At 42.3% G+C, this 15,342-nt stretch overlaps 1 protein-coding gene and 1 non-coding gene across 6 annotated transcripts in view; one reads left to right on the plus strand and one right to left on the minus strand.

The window, feature by feature from the left end:
• Positions 1-15,342, plus strand: part of TRMT2B (tRNA methyltransferase 2 homolog B) — a 52,489-nt gene that overhangs the window by 23,462 nt on the left and 13,685 nt on the right. For all 5 annotated transcript variants that reach the window (XM_027608205.2, XM_027608204.2, XM_027608206.2 and 2 more), the window contains 6 exons: positions 7,162-7,308; positions 10,080-10,174; positions 10,704-10,918; positions 11,273-11,374; positions 12,168-12,287; positions 12,732-12,831. In XM_027608205.2, the coding sequence (XP_027464006.1) occupies positions 7,162-7,308; positions 10,080-10,174; positions 10,704-10,918; positions 11,273-11,374; positions 12,168-12,287; positions 12,732-12,831 (779 nt within the window). The remainder of the gene's footprint in view (positions 1-7,161; positions 7,309-10,079; positions 10,175-10,703; positions 10,919-11,272; positions 11,375-12,167; positions 12,288-12,731; positions 12,832-15,342) is intronic.
• Positions 2,028-2,131, minus strand: LOC113931617. The gene has a single exon (XR_003522783.1). It is a non-coding gene; the product is annotated as a U6 spliceosomal RNA (small nuclear RNA).

Raw genomic sequence — 15,342 nt, forward strand, 5'->3', positions numbered from 1 at the left:
CGTTGCAAGTGGCAAGATTTCATTATTTTTGATGACTGAGTAATATTCCATTGTATATATACACCACGTCTTCTTTATCTATTCATTTGTTGAATTGTAAATAGGATCGATTCCTTGATTTCTCTTTCTTCTTTCTCAGTGTATAGAAATGCAACTGGTTTCTGTGCATTGATTTTATATCCTGCCATGATGCTGAATTCCTGTATGTGTTCTAGCAGTTTTGGGGTGGTGTCTTTTGGGTTTTCCACCTAGAGTATCATGTCATCTGCCAAGAGTGAGAGTTTAACTTCTTCTTTGCTGATTCGGATGCCTTTTATTTCTTTTGTTGTCTGAGGCTAGAACTTCTAGTACTATGTTGAGCAATAGTGGTGAGAGTGGACATCCCTGTCTTGTTCCGGACCTTAGGGGAAAAGCTCTCAGGTTTTCCCCATTGAGAATGATATTTGCTGTGGGCTTTTTGTTTATGGCTTTTATGATATCGAGGTATGTTCCCTCTATCCCTACATGCTGGAGAGTTTTAATTAAGAAAGATGCTGTATTTTGTCAAATGCTTTTTCTACATCTTTGAGAGGATCATATGGTTCTTGTCCTTTCTTTTATTAATGTGATGTATCACCTCGATTGATTTGCGGATGTTGAATCACCCTTGCATCCCAGGAATAAATCCCACTTGGTCCTGATGAATAATCCTTTTACTGTACTGTTGGATCCTCTTGGCTGGTATCTTGGTGATAATTTTGGCATCCATGTTCATCAGGGATGTTGGTCTGCAATTCTTTTTGGTGGGGTCTTTGGTTTTGGGATCAAGATAGTGCTGGCCCCATAGAGAAAGACTTTGGAAGTTTTCCTTCCCTTTCTATTTTTTGAAACCACTTCAGAAGAATAGGTATTAATTCTTCTTTAAATGTTTGGTCGAATTCCCCTGGGAAGCCACTGGGCCCTGGACTCTGGTTTGTTGGGAGTTTTTTGATTGCTGTTTCAATTTCCTTGCTGGTTATGTGCCTTTTCAGGTTTTCTATTTCTTCCTGTTTCAGTTTTGGTAGTTTATATGTTTCTAGGAATGCATTCATTTCTTCCAGATTGCCTAATTTGTTGCCATATAGTTGCTCATAATATGTTCTTAAGATTGTATTTCTTCGGTGTTGGTTGTGATCTCTCCTCTTTCATTCATGATTTTATTTATTTGGGTCCTTTCTCTTTTCTTTTTGATAAGTCTGGCCGGGGGTTTATCGATCTTATCAGTTCTTTCAAAGAACTAGCTTACAGTTTCGTTGATCTGTTCTACTGGTTTTTTTTGGTTTCTAGTTCATTGATTTCTGCTCTGATCTTTATCACTTCTCTTCTCCTGCTGGGTTTAGGCTTTATTTGCTCTTCTTTTTCTAGCTCCTTTAGGTGTAAGGTTAGCTTGTGTATTTGAGATCTTTCTTGTTTCTTGAGAAAGGCTTATATTGCTATTTTCTTCCCTCGAAGGACCGCCTTTGCTGCATTCCAAAGGTTTTGAACAGTTGTGTTTTCATTTTCATGTTTCCATGAATTTTTTAAAAATTCTTCTTTAATTTCCTGGTTGACCCATTCATTCTTTAGTAGGATGCTCTTTAGCCTCCATGTATTTGAGTTCTTTCCAAATTTCGTTTTGTGATTGAGTTCCCGTTTCAGAGCATTGTGGTTTGAAAATATGCAGGGAATGTGAGGAAACACATTCTTGTAAGACACTGCATCTGCCAGCATCTTGATCTTGGACTTCCCAGCCTCCAAAACTGTGAGACATACATTTCTCTTTTTATAAGTCACCCAGTTTGCAGTATTTTTGTTATAGGGGCCCAGCCAGATTAAAACAAGTGCCACAGGAAAAGTACAGCAGGATCAGGAGGATAAGAAATTCTAGGGTTGGAGGAAGCCTAGGTTGTAATTTTGTTGTTGTTCTAGAACTTAAAAATATTAAGTAAGCTTATTTAGAGAAGAGGTAGGGAGTTAAATCATGATTCTATAAGTAACAGATTTTGTCAGTGTTTATCCTTTGAGATGATAAAAATATGGAATGTTTCATGAATTTGCATGTCCTTCTTGCACAGGGGCCATGCTAATCTCAGTATTATTTCAATTTTAGTATAGGTGCTTCCAAAGTGAGCATGGGTTATAATTTTAAAAGGGCTCAAGGTAGGCTTCATGAAGAAGACAGTATTTGAATAACTGGGGAGCAGTTTTGCCTTGCACAGGACATTTGGCAATATCTGGAGACATTTTTGGTTGTTATCACTGAGGGATGATTGGGCAGTGCTACTGGCGTCTAGTGTGGGTAGAGGCCAGAGATGCTGTCAAACGTCCCCCAGCACATGGGACAGCTCCCCACAACAAAGAATTAGCCCAAAAGGGCAGCAGTGCTGAGGATGAGAAACCTTGCATTTAAAACTTAGCGGCTAATAAAAAAAATTAAAAAATAAAAATAAAACTTAGAGGCTGCGAGGGGGTCGGCTATGTAGAGGTCTGAGGGTGGAGCTTTCTTGGAAAAGAGAAAGCCCATCCTAAGATGGGAACGTGACAGGCTTTTTAGAGGAACTGAAAGTAGGCCCAGAAGTGTTGGACATGGGGTAGGATGGTTAATGGGGGCAAGATTATGTAGTGCGTTGGAGGTCATTGTAGGGACTTTGGCTTTTATTCTGAGCCGTTGGAGGTTTTGATGGGCAGGATGTGTCATATGATTTGGGTTTCACAGAATCACTCTGGCTGTTGTGTTGTGTGTGGATTATTGGAGGACAGGATAGAAACAAGGAGAGACCAGTTGGGAGGCTGTTGCAGTAATCCAAGTGAGAGATGATATAGAGCAGTGATAGTACTGGTGGAGATGGATGTATGTTGAATTGCATAATGAGGACATCATTGGTGACCTTCACATGAACCATTCTGGTGGAGTGGTGGGGACCTGATTCTAGTGGGTGAATAGAAGGAGAGGAGTGGAAGGCAGTGAATAAATACGGTTCTTTTAAGTTTTTCTACAAGGAGGAGCAGTGAAATATAACAGTGGCTGGTAGGGATAGTGGGGTCAGGAAGTTCCCTTTCTTTGTTAAAGGTGGGAGAGTAAGAGCTTGCTTATATGTTTATGGGAATGTTCTAGTAGTAAGGCAAGAAAATGATGGTGCAGGAGAAAGAGAAGGGAGAATTGGTGGAGTAATGAGCTTAAATCAGCTTGTGCCTTTTTTATTCCTTTATTTCATTTTAGTAGGATTTCTTTTAGAGAGTGCGTGCATGTGTGCATGCAGGGGTGGGGGTGGGGCCAAGGGAGAGGGAGAGAAAGAATCTTAAGCAAGCTCCAGGCCCAGCACAGAGCCCAATGCGGTGCTCGATCTCATGACCCTGAGATCATGACCTGAGCCAAAATCAAAAATCGGACGCTTAACCAACTGGGCCACCCAGGGGCTCCCATTTTAGTAGGATTTTTATAAGGAATATTCTGTTATTTTAACTAGAAGCCCCTTTTACTCTTCATAGTTAGGCCTTGCCATATAGGAATAAGAGTTTCAGTCTCCATTTTATAAATGAAGAAACCAAGGTCTCGGTTCATACAGTGGGGGAGCTGTATTTCATATCTATTTACCATTATCTTTCAGGTCGGACTCAGTTTTTCAATTTCCTATCCTTCCGGGACCCCAGTGACCTTTGAATCTTGCTTCCAGAAAACATTGCTTTCCAACCAGCCAGTAACTAACAGTTGAACCGGTCTTTTTTATTAAAATCACCAACCTCAAAATTTGAAAAATATGTTCAGTGTAGTTAAGCATATCTTATATTGCATGTTTATGACAGTATAGCAAAAGTGATTAAGTGTGGCCTTAATTGACTTTACCCTCTCAGACAGCACTTTTTTTTGGTATAACTTCTCCTTTCATGCATCGTTTGGGGGTTTGTTTGAAAATACAGTGGAACTAGAACACACGTATTACAAAAATGAAAGGAGCTAGTAAATCAGTGTGTCCTGTTGTGCTAGCCACTGGCTTGTGTTTGAAAAGTTTAGCTTTAAGGATTTTTGCTATCCCAGCTACTAAATCAGGATTGCATCTGACTTGTACTCACAAGGAGGAAATGAAGCATCCAGCTAAGCCATGGTGTAGTTGGTACCTGGTTATATGAAGGAATATAGAAATGATGGGTGTATATCAGGAAGTTAAAAATAAGAGTGGAATCCTAGCAACCTAGTGCTGTATTAGGAGTTGCTTCCAGGAGGAATTCATAGAAATAGAAGATTATTGTACTTCATAGTGTACATAGAATAAATTGAGACTCTACATAGAAACACCTTTCCTGTTCATTCAGTCATACTTTATTTCAATAATAATTATTGAGCACCTACTATGTACCAGACTAAGGATACAATTCTAAGCCTTCATGGAGCTTAGTGTTTGGAAAATACAATGGATAATATTCCTCTGTGAGGTTGCAGGGCAGGGATCCTGTTTCTTATATCAGTACATTAGTTTGCTAGAGCTGCCATAATAATAAAATACCACAGACTGGGCAGCTTAAACAACAGAAATTTATTTCCTCAAAGTCTGGAGGCTGGAAGTCTAACATTAGGGTGTCAGCAGGTTTGGTTTCTTCTGGGCTTCTCACCTTGCCTTGCAGATGGCCACTTTCTCACTATATATTTACATAGTCTTCTCTCTGTGCACACCTGCATCCCTGGTGTCTTTTTGTGTGTCCAAATTTCCCCTTCTTATAAGGATAACAGTCAGATTAGATTAGGGTCCATCCTAACTACCTCATTTTTAACTTAATCACCTCTTTAAAGGCCCTATTTCCAAATACAGTCACATTCTAAGGTGTTGGAGGTTAGGACTTCAACATAGGAGTTTTAGGGGGACACAGTTTAGCCCATAACCCTTTACCCGTTGGACCCCCAGAATTCATATTCTCCTTACATGCAAAGTACATTCACCCCTTCATAACAGCCCCCAGTTTTTTAAGCTCTACACCCAACATGGGGCTTGAACTCATGACTCCAAGATCGAGAGTCACATGCCAGCCAGGCACCCCCAACAGCCCCCAATTTTTTTTAAGTTTTTTTTTTTTTTTTAAGATTTCACTCATTTGCCAAAGATAGAGCGGGAGTGAGAGAGAGAGAGTGAGCGAGCGCGCAAGTAGGGGGAACAACAGGCAGAGGGAGAAGCAGGCTCCCTGCCGAGCAAGGAGCCTGATGCGGGACTGATCCCAGGACCCCAGGATCACAACCCAAGCTGAAGGCATATGCCCAACCGACTGAGCCACCAAGGCATCCCCAGCCCCTAATTTTAAACCCATTCCAGCATCGACCCCAAATCCCAAGCCTTATCTGAATATCATCTAAATCAAATGTGGATGAGATTCAAGGCATAATTCATCCTAAGGCAAAAATCTTCAAGGGCACCTGGGTGGCTTAAGTGGTGGGTTAAGTGTCTGCCTTTGGTCAGGTCATGATCTCAGGGTCCTGGGATCGAGCTGCGCGTAGGGCTGCCTGCTCCATGGGGAGCCTGCTTCTCCTTCTCCCTCTGCCCCTCCCCCTGCTCATGCTCACACCCTCTCTCTGAAATAAATAAAATCTTTAAAAAAAAATCTTCAGCTGTGAACCTGTGAAACCATTACAAGTTATCTGCTTCCAAAGTACAATGGTGGGACAGATAATAGGGTGAACATTCCCATTCCGAAAGGGAGCAATTGGAAAGAGGAGAGGTATCATAGGTTCCAAGCAAGTTTGAAACCTAGCAGGGCAAATTCCATTAGATTTTAAGGCTCAAGAATTACCCTCTTTGGCTCGATATTGTGTCCTTTGGCCCATTGGTGTGGCAGGCTCATGCTTCAGGCCCTGGACATTGGCAGTCTGGCCCACTGAAACTGAGGCTACAACCTTGCCCCCCTGGGGCCTGTCCCCTCTGGGCCTATAGTGGTAGCAGCAGTCCTGCTGATCTCTGAATTGCCTTGGGGTCATTCTTCTCTTTTCTTGAAGGATAACACCTTTTGGCAGTCAGATAGGTCTATTGTCCTGTCTTGTGGAATCCCAGAAGTCTGATAGCCTTCCTTTATTATATCTTGTCTCTGTCCCCTTTAGTCAAAGCTGGCCTTGTTTCTGTTGATAAAACTTCATCTCTATTCCTGGCTTCTGCAGAGATGGCTGATTGGATCCATGAGTCACACCTGTAATCACTTTATCAAAGGATTGTCCAGCCAGACCTCGGTTTTGCCTCCTGAACATGCTTTCATATTATATGGATAGTCTGAGATTTTTCCAAACCTTCAAGTTCCGGTTCCTTTTTGCTTAACAATTCCTTCTTCAATGTATCTTTCTCCTCTCCATACATTTTACTATGAGCAGCAAGCAGAAACCAGGCCACACCTTCAACACTGCTTAGAAATCTCCTTAGCTAAATATCCAGGTTCAGCACTTAGAATTTTTACCTTCCACCCAACACTAGGACACCATTCGGCCAAGTTCTTTTTTGCTTTATAACAATCAACTTTTGTCCAGTTCCCAATAGCATGCTCCTCATTTCTTTCTGCGATCTCACCAGAATCACCTCTGATATCCATATTTCTGCCCATAGTCTCTTCAAGGCAATCTAGACTTTTTCTAGCATGTCCCTCAAAACGCTTCCAGTCTTTACCCATTCCCAGTTTTAAAGCCACTTCCATATTTTTAGGTATTTGTTACAGCAGCATGTCACTTCTTGGTACCAAAATCTGTATCCGTCTACTAGGTACATAACAAAGTACTGCAGACTGCGTGGCTTAAACAACAGAAATGTATTTTCTCACAGTTCTGAAGGCTAGACATCCTAGATAGATGTTGGCAAGTTTGGTTTCTTCCGAGGCCTGCCTCCTTGGCTTGTAGGTGGCCATCTTCTGTGTCTGCACATGATCTTTCCTCTGTTCGGGCATTCCTGGTGTCTCTGTGTGTGTCCCAATTTTCTCTTTCTTGAAAGGACACCAATCAGTTGTAGTAGGGCCTCGTTTTAATTTAAACACCTCTTTAAAGACCTTATCTCCACATATGGTCACATTCTGAGGTACTGGGGCTAAGGCTTCAACATATCCATGGGGCTGGATGTAATTTAGTCCATAACAATCACTCAGCATGAATAATCACCTGTGAAACTTGTTAGATTTGTCTGCATAACAATACTGTTTTCTTCCTAGTACTATGAAGTATTCCTTCGACAGTCCCCAATGGAGCCCTGCCTTCTGTTCCATGAAGGTGGGTACTGGCGTGAGCTCATAGTCCGCACCAATAGCCAAGGGCACACAATGGCCATCATCACTTTCCATCCCCAGGATTTAAGACAGGTGAGACTCACAGAATGATAAAGGGTGGCTTCTGTAGCAGCCCTTGTTTTCACTATCCTGCAGTTGGTTTTGGAAGTTTCGGGGCAGATTGCAGAAACTACACATCCACAGAATATTTGTGTGGGTTGGGAAGAGGGGTCGGGGGTGAGGAGGAGATAGCGAGGTACTCTAACCATGCTGCTGGCATAATCAAACCACAGAGACTGAGGTGAGGTTACCAAGTTAATTACCATGTGAGGACTTCCAAGTATTTTCACAAGAACTTGGCCGGTGGAAGTTGGTAGGTACTCTACTGATTCTAAAAGCCAATTCAATAGAGAGGAGAATATAGTCAGAATTTCATAACTCAAATAATACTTTACATTTGTAATTCACTTAGGGCTTTGAAACATTCCCATGTTAAAATATTCCTGTACTTAATGTGATCATCTCAACCCACCTGTAAAGTAGGTGAGAGAAGGAAAAGTATTGTCATCCTCATTTCAGATGAGCAAATAGAGGCACAGAAGTACCCAAGGTGAAGAGCCAGTAAATAGCCAAGCTAGGGCTTGAACCCACGTCATTGATTCCTGACCTTTTTTTTTTTGTAATTTAAAAAAAATGAGTATAGTTGACACACAATTCCTGTGGCCTTTTATTTTTATGTATTTTTTTAAGATTTTATTTATTTGACAGAGAGAGACACAGCGAGAGAGGGAACACAAGCAGGGGGGGTGGAAGAGGGAGAAGCAGGCTCCCCGCTGAGCAGGGAGCCTGATGAAGGGCTCCATCCCAGGACCCTGGGATCATGACCTGAGCTGAAGGCAGATGCTTAATGACTGAGCCACTCAGGCGCTCCTCAAAGTAGATTCTAAGGCAGCAGGTATTACTAGAGATAAAAGAGAAGACTTAATAAAGGTAGAAGGTTCCATTTAAAAGGAAAATACAACAATTTAAAATTACGTACACTTAATAACTGACAGAACTACAGGAAAATACACAATGCTATTTTAATGGGAGATGCAGTAAATAATGGTGAGCACAGACAATGATAAAATACATTAGTAAGTTTAATCTACATATGTAAAAAAAACCCTATTTATTTATTTATTGAAATTCCAGTGTAGTTAACATACAGAGTTATATTAGGCCAGGTATACAATATAGTGATTCAACAGTTCTATGCATCACACGGTGCTCATCATGACGAGTGCACTCCTTAATCCCCATCACCTACTTCACCCATCCCCCCACCCACCTCCCCTCTGGTAACCATCAGATTGTTCTCTGTAGTTAAGAGTCTGTTTCTTGGGGGCACCTGGGTGGCTCAGTCGTTAAGCGTCTGCCTTCGGCTCAGGTCGTGATCCTAGGGTCCTGGGATAGAGCCCCATGTCGGGTTCCCCGCTCTGTGGGAAGCCTGCTTCTCCCTCTCCTGCTCCCCCTGCTTGTGTTCCCTCTCTCGCTGTCTCTCTCTCTGTCAAATAAATAAATAAAATCTTAAAAAAAAAGTCTGTTTCTTGGTTTGTATCTCTTTTTCCCTTGTTCATTTGCTTTGTTTCTTAAATGTCACATATAAGTGAAATCATATGGTATTTGTCTTTCTCTGACTGATTTATTTCACTTAGCATTTATACTGCCTAGCTCCATCCATGTTGTTGCAAATGGTAAGATTTCATTCTTTTTTATGGCTGAATAGTATCCCATTGTATATATATACCACCTCTTCTTTATCCATTCATCTGTTGATGGACACTTGGGCTGCTTCCATAATTTGGCTATTGTAAATAATGCTGCTATAAACATTAGGGTGCATGTATCCCTTTGAATTAGTGTTCTTGAATTTAAAGAAATGGGCAGAAGACATGAACAGACTATCTCTAAAGAAGACATACAGATGGCTAGCAGACACATGAAAAAATGCTCAACATCACTCATCATCAGGGAAATGCAAGTGAAAACCACAGTGCGATACCACCTCACACCTGTCGGAATGGCTAAAATCAAAAATAAAAGAAACAACAAGTGTTGGCGAGGATGTGGAGAAAAGGGAACCCTTCTGCACTGTTGGTAGGAATATACTGGTATGGCCAGTGTGGAAAACAGTATAGAGGGTACTCAAAAAGTTAAAAATAGAAATACCTTATGATCCAGTAATCGCACTACTGGGTATTTATCCCCAAAATACAATTCTTGGCCTTTTAACTCTAGAGCTCCAGCATAGTTTATTGTGATCTGTCCTGTGTCAAGCTAATGTTTAGGTTCTCTGCAGTGATGTAAGAATTTTAAAATGTTCTGAATTCAAAGAAAGAATTTAGTTACCCTGATCATTCCCTCCCATGCCCTCTTTCTTTTTTTTTGAGAACTCACATCTGAGGTGGTATTTGAGTGGGTGGTTGGGATATTTGAAGTGGAGAGACATAAAGGGAGTTGAAAAGTTATTGCTTCTTCATAATGAGGCAAAAACTTAGTTTAGTTCCTTGTTTACAGTAGGAATAACTCTCACACTTTCTTTAGAAGACTATTAAGGAGGCTCAAATTGGAGAAAGCACCATGTCTATTGTATAGGATTTGTCAAAAGCTGATAAGCAAAGCGATGCTTCTGCCAAGATGTGTAAATAGTGTATTTTTTGTCATGTAGAACATTGCTTTATCTTAAGTGTTATTTATAATAGGATTTGAGAAAGGTGCCTTCTTGTCTGACTATTGCAAGGCTGATTATTATTGTAGAGTTTGGAGAGAAAATTTGTCAGAGATGAGTCTGTGCTTGACTCCTGATTTTGTGATCTGGGCAGGAGGAGCTCAATGTTCAGAAGGAGGCTGTCAAGAAGTTTTTCACTACTGGGCCAGGAGCAGTCTGTGACTTGACATCACTTTACTTCCAGGAAAGGTAAACCTGGGGTAGCCAGACAGCAAGCAGGGTGGCTTGCCATATTCTGAGCTGTGGCTTGCTGAGGCAGGGCTGCTGACTGGGGGGGAACTGGGCTAAGTGATACCGGCCCCTGTACACCAGCCAGGTCCCAGAACCCAGGCCAAATTTAGATGAGAGGGTGTCTGCATATACCTCCATCCCCCGAGAGGGAATTCTTCCGGAATTTTCAGGGCCATGCCATGGGGGCTGTGTCTCCTGGCTGAGATGCTGCCCACTCCCCCCCCCACCCCCTGCAAACCAGTAGAGATGGAATGGTCTGCTATTCCAAAATGCTTTTTTAAAAATTCTTTTCCAGGGGCACCTGGGTGGCTCAGTTGGTTAAGTGTCTGCCTTCAGCTCAGGTCATGCTCCCAGGGTCCTGGGATTGAGCCCCGCGTTGGGCTCTCTGCTCAGCGGGGAGTCTGCTTCTCCCTCTCCCTTTGCCCCCTGCTTGTGCTCTGTCTCTCAAATGAATACATAAAACCTTTTAAAAAAAATTCTTTTCCAGCACTATGACGCGTTGCAGCCATCAGCAATCCCCCTATCAGCTCCTATTTGGGGAACCCCACCTCTTTGAAGATCTCCTGGGCTTGAAGATCCGCATCTCTCCAGATGCCTTTTTCCAGATTAACACTGCTGGTGCAGAGGTGCTATATCGGACAGTGCGGGAGCTGAGCGGAGTGAACTCTAACACCATCCTCCTTGATATCTGCTGTGGAACTGGCAAGTGGCAGCCCAGGGCAGAATCTACATGCTACTTAGCTTCCATCTACCCAGCACCCAGGGCTCAAGTGGGGAGGTGATGGTGGGTGGTGCAGGCATACCATCATTGGTTTAAAATCTTAAAATAGGGACACCTGGGTGGCTCAGTCGGTTAAGCCTCTGCCATCAGCTCAGGTGATGATCCCAGGGTCCTGGGGTCCAGCCCCACATCGGACTCCCTGCTCAGTGGAGAGCCTGCTTCTCCCTCTCCCTCTGCTGCTCCCCCTGCTTATTCTCTCTCTCTCTCTCTCAAATAAATAAAATAAATAAAATAAAATCCTAAAATATCCTCCTCTTCTCCTCCTCCTTCCTCAGGTGTGATTGGTTTCTCTCTGGCTCAGTATGCCTCGCAGGTCCTTGGGATTGAGTTGGTGGAACAGGCAGTAGAAGATGCCAGGTGGACTGCAGCCTTCAATGGTACACTGCTCGTGTTCTGGAGAGAAATTAAGAGCTCCAGTTGCTTCTGTGCTGTGTAAAGCATTGTGTGGGAAAGGGCATCGACTATACCCATGACCTATGGAGAAGGAGGGAGGGTGTCCTGGAGTGATTGGAGTTGGGTCCTGATGGTTTTCTAAAAGAGGTCCCAATAGCTAATCTCCCCCCTTTTTTTCTATCCAGAAGACGAGCCCGAGGCAGTGAACAGGCCTAGATGATAGGAAGAGAACTTGGCAAAACTTTGGATAATAAAGAAGAGGAGCCTTCTTGACATTAGACTCATGAGGCATTATAACATAATACAGTAGATTTCAAACAATTGTTAGCCACAGAACCTTTTCTTTGAACAAAATCGTATGCCACACTACAATATAGAAAGCAGATCTCCTTGTTCTCTCTACCCTACCTCCAGACAACTCTTGAGGCTCTGAAAATCTCTAATGTAGCAGAAAGAGCACTTGAGTAAAAGTCAAGGTTTTCTTCTTGGTATAGGTACTTATGTGCTATGTGTCACTAAGTTTTAAAATAACATGTTCTAGTATCTCAAGCTGAAAGGCCTACTGAGATATTGCAAAGGAAAATGTGTTGGCAACAATGAGGCAGGTCCAAAAGTGTTTTTTTCCTTGTTATTCGGAGGTATGCCAGACCCAAAGGCAAGATGGCAGAGCCCTGGCTCCTGTACATTTCTGTGAAGCTGAAACTCTCCCTCCCTTGCCCCTTTCCTCACTACTGGGCTTGAGTTTTGACTTCTGTCCTGGGGGCCTCTCTTCTGCAGGCATCACGAACTGTGAATTCCACGCTGGTCGAGCAGAGAAGATTTTACCACAGCTACTAAAGTCAAAGGAAGATGGGCACTTCATTGTTGCTGTGGTGAACCCAGCCCGGGCAGGACTGCGTAAGAATGGATAGCTCTCCTGTTAACAGAACTAGTTGGGTGTTCTCATGATGTCCACCATCTTTAGTCCTTTACTCCCTACTTACTGGGAGCTAAGGGGGCTCCCAGTGGGCTGGCTCTGACCCTACTTCTCTATTTCTAACCAATCCTAGGTGCTAGCCAGTTGGTAGTTTCTGATAACCCAGACCATGATAACTTAATTATATTAATCGCAGGGCACCTGGGTGACTCAGTTGGTTGAGCGTCTGCCTTCAGCTCAGGTCATGATCCTAGGGTCCTGGGATTGAGCCCCACATGGGACTCCCTGTTCAGTGGGGAGCCTGCTTCTCCCTCTGTCCCTCCCCCAACTCGTGCTCTCTCTCTCTCTTTCTCACTGTTTCTGTCTGAAATAAAATCTTTAAAACAAAAGTAATTATATTAATAGCAATGTGTTTCTTCCTTCAGACTATCAGGTGGTTCAAGCCATTCGAAACTGCAGGGCTATCCGCACACTGATTTTTGTTTCCTGCAAGCCCCATGGTGAAACCACAAGGAACATCATTGAGTGAGTCTTGACTTCTTTTTTTATTTTATTTTTTTAAAGATTTTATTTATTGAGAGAGAGAGCATGAGAAGTGGGGACAGATGGAGAGAGAGGAGGGGGAGAAGCAGACTCCCTGCTGAGCAGGGAGCCTGATGCGGGACTCGATCCCAGGACCCCAGGATCACGACCTGAGCCGAAGGCAGCCACTTAACCAACTGAGCCACCCAGGCACCCCAATTGACTTCTTTTTTAAATTATTTTTTCCTGAATATCAAAGTAATCTGTACTTACTGTACAGATTTAGAAAACAGAGTAATATAAAGAGACAGAAAAAAGTCATTATACTACTATCAGCAGTTAGTTATAGGGCCAGGTCTCAGGTAAGGCAAGTAAAGCAACTCACTTTGGGTGCAAAATTTAGTAAGAGGGTGCACAAAATCTCAGTAATTAAGATACATTTATAATGCATTATTTTCAAAAATCAAAATTAGTCCCAAGAAAGCCATGATGAAAAACACATTAAGATCTTTTTTTTTAAAGATTTTGTTTATTTATTTGTGTGAGAGAGAGAGAGAGAGAGCCAGAGCGCACACAAGCAGGAGAAGCGGCAGGCAGAGGGAGAAGCAGCCTCCCTGCTGAGCAAGGAGCCTGATGCAGGACTTGATCCCAGGACCCTGGGATCATGACCTGAGCTGAAGGCAGCCACCCAACCAACTGAGCCACCCAGGCGCCCCACATTAAGATCTTTTTAAAAAAAACCAAAATCCACTCCTGTGCTTGCTAAACCCTGTCTCACTCACCTTACTCTAATCCTGGTCCTGGTTCCAATAAAACTTTATTTAAAAAAAGCAGGGAACCAGTCTGCAGGTTATTTCCAATTTGATTTTCCAAAATATTGCATTAAAATATTATTTGTTTGATTACTGAGTTTTTTGCACCCTCTTAAATTTTGCACCCAAGGTGAATGCCTCTTTCTTTGCTGTAGTTCTGGCCCTGGTCAATTCTTTTTGAATTTTGAAAAGTTTTCTTCCTTCTCTCTGTCTCTCTCTTCCTCCTCGCCTCCCTCTTTCCCTCCTTCCCTCCCTCCCTCTCCCTTTTACATAAGCAATACAATTTGCAATATTTGAACAACATAGGTGGGTATGAAGTACAGGTGATGTGCCTGGATGAAATAAGTGAGAATTAAAAGTAAATGAATTGAGCTCTCAAGTCAGTGATCTAGAAAAAAACAATAAACCTAGAGGAAACTAAAGGGAGAAATTAATAATGTTAGACAAATCCAGAAATGAATGAATGAACTACCCAACAAAAAAAAAACCCTATAGACTTGACAAATAAGCAAGAAGATGTTATTGGAAGAAGAAAATAAAATAGATAAATAAGTCTAATCAAGAATATAAAGGAATAAAACATAAAAATATAAAAAAATGAGAAAAAGCATAACTACAGCTATGAGGAAGTTTTTAGTTTTTTTTTTTTAAAGATTTTATTTATTTACTTGACAGAGACACAGCGAGAGAGGGAACACAAGCGGGGGGAGTGGGAGAGGGAGAAGCAGGCTTCCTGCCGAGCAGAGAGCCTGATGCGGGGCTCGATCCCAGGACCCCAGGATCATGACCTGAGCTGAAGGCAGATGCTGAACGACTGAGCCACCCAGGCGCCCCTATGAGGAAGTTTTTAAAAATTATAAGAAAGTATTTTGTACAACTTGCTCACAATACATTTAAAAACCTAGATGGGCAATTTTCTGGGAAAATGAAAATGGGTAATATTAATTGCAGAGGATATAGGTAAGCCTACACAGACCAGTAACCACGGAAAAGAATGGAGAAAGTTGTCAAAGAGCTGCTTTTAAAAAAAAAAAAGATTTTATTTATTTATTTGACAGAGAGGGACACAGCGAGAGAGGGAACACAAGCAGGGGGAGTGGGAGAGGGAGAAGCAGGCTCCCTGCTGAGCAGGGAGCCCGATGCGGGGCTTGATCCCAGGACCCTGGGATCATGCCCTCAGCTGAAGGCAGACACCTAACGAACTGAGCCACCCAGGCGCCCCGTCAAAGAGCTTCTACCCAAAATAAAAGCATGAGGCCCATGTGTTTTCACAGTCTTATTTCCTTGTCTGTTCTTGCATGTTTACCTCTTCCAGTTGTCTTTATTTTAATTTTTGTTACACTGTTTAAAAATGTTTTTGAGTATATGATAAAGGTGGCACCTCACAGCAATGGGAAAAAGATGGACTGTTCAATAAATGGTGATGGACAACTGGGTAGCCAGGGTGAAAAAAAAGTTGGATCTGTATCTCACCCTGTATATACCAGGATAAATTACAAAGGAGTCAGAGATTGAAATGTAAAAAGGGGAAACCATAAATGTAGCCTAGGAAATCATAGAATTTCTTTTTAATCCTGGAGTGCAGAAGCCCTTTCTAACTATGAAAATTCAAAAGCCATATACTAAAAGGTAGTTAAGTCTGCCGACATAAAAAATAACTTCTCCCTTTGTTACACCATACACAGAAATGAATTCAAAACAG

This window comes from Zalophus californianus, chromosome X (genome assembly GCF_009762305.2).
Source record: "Zalophus californianus isolate mZalCal1 chromosome X, mZalCal1.pri.v2, whole genome shotgun sequence".
NCBI classification, from domain to species: domain Eukaryota; kingdom Metazoa; phylum Chordata; class Mammalia; order Carnivora; family Otariidae; genus Zalophus; species Zalophus californianus.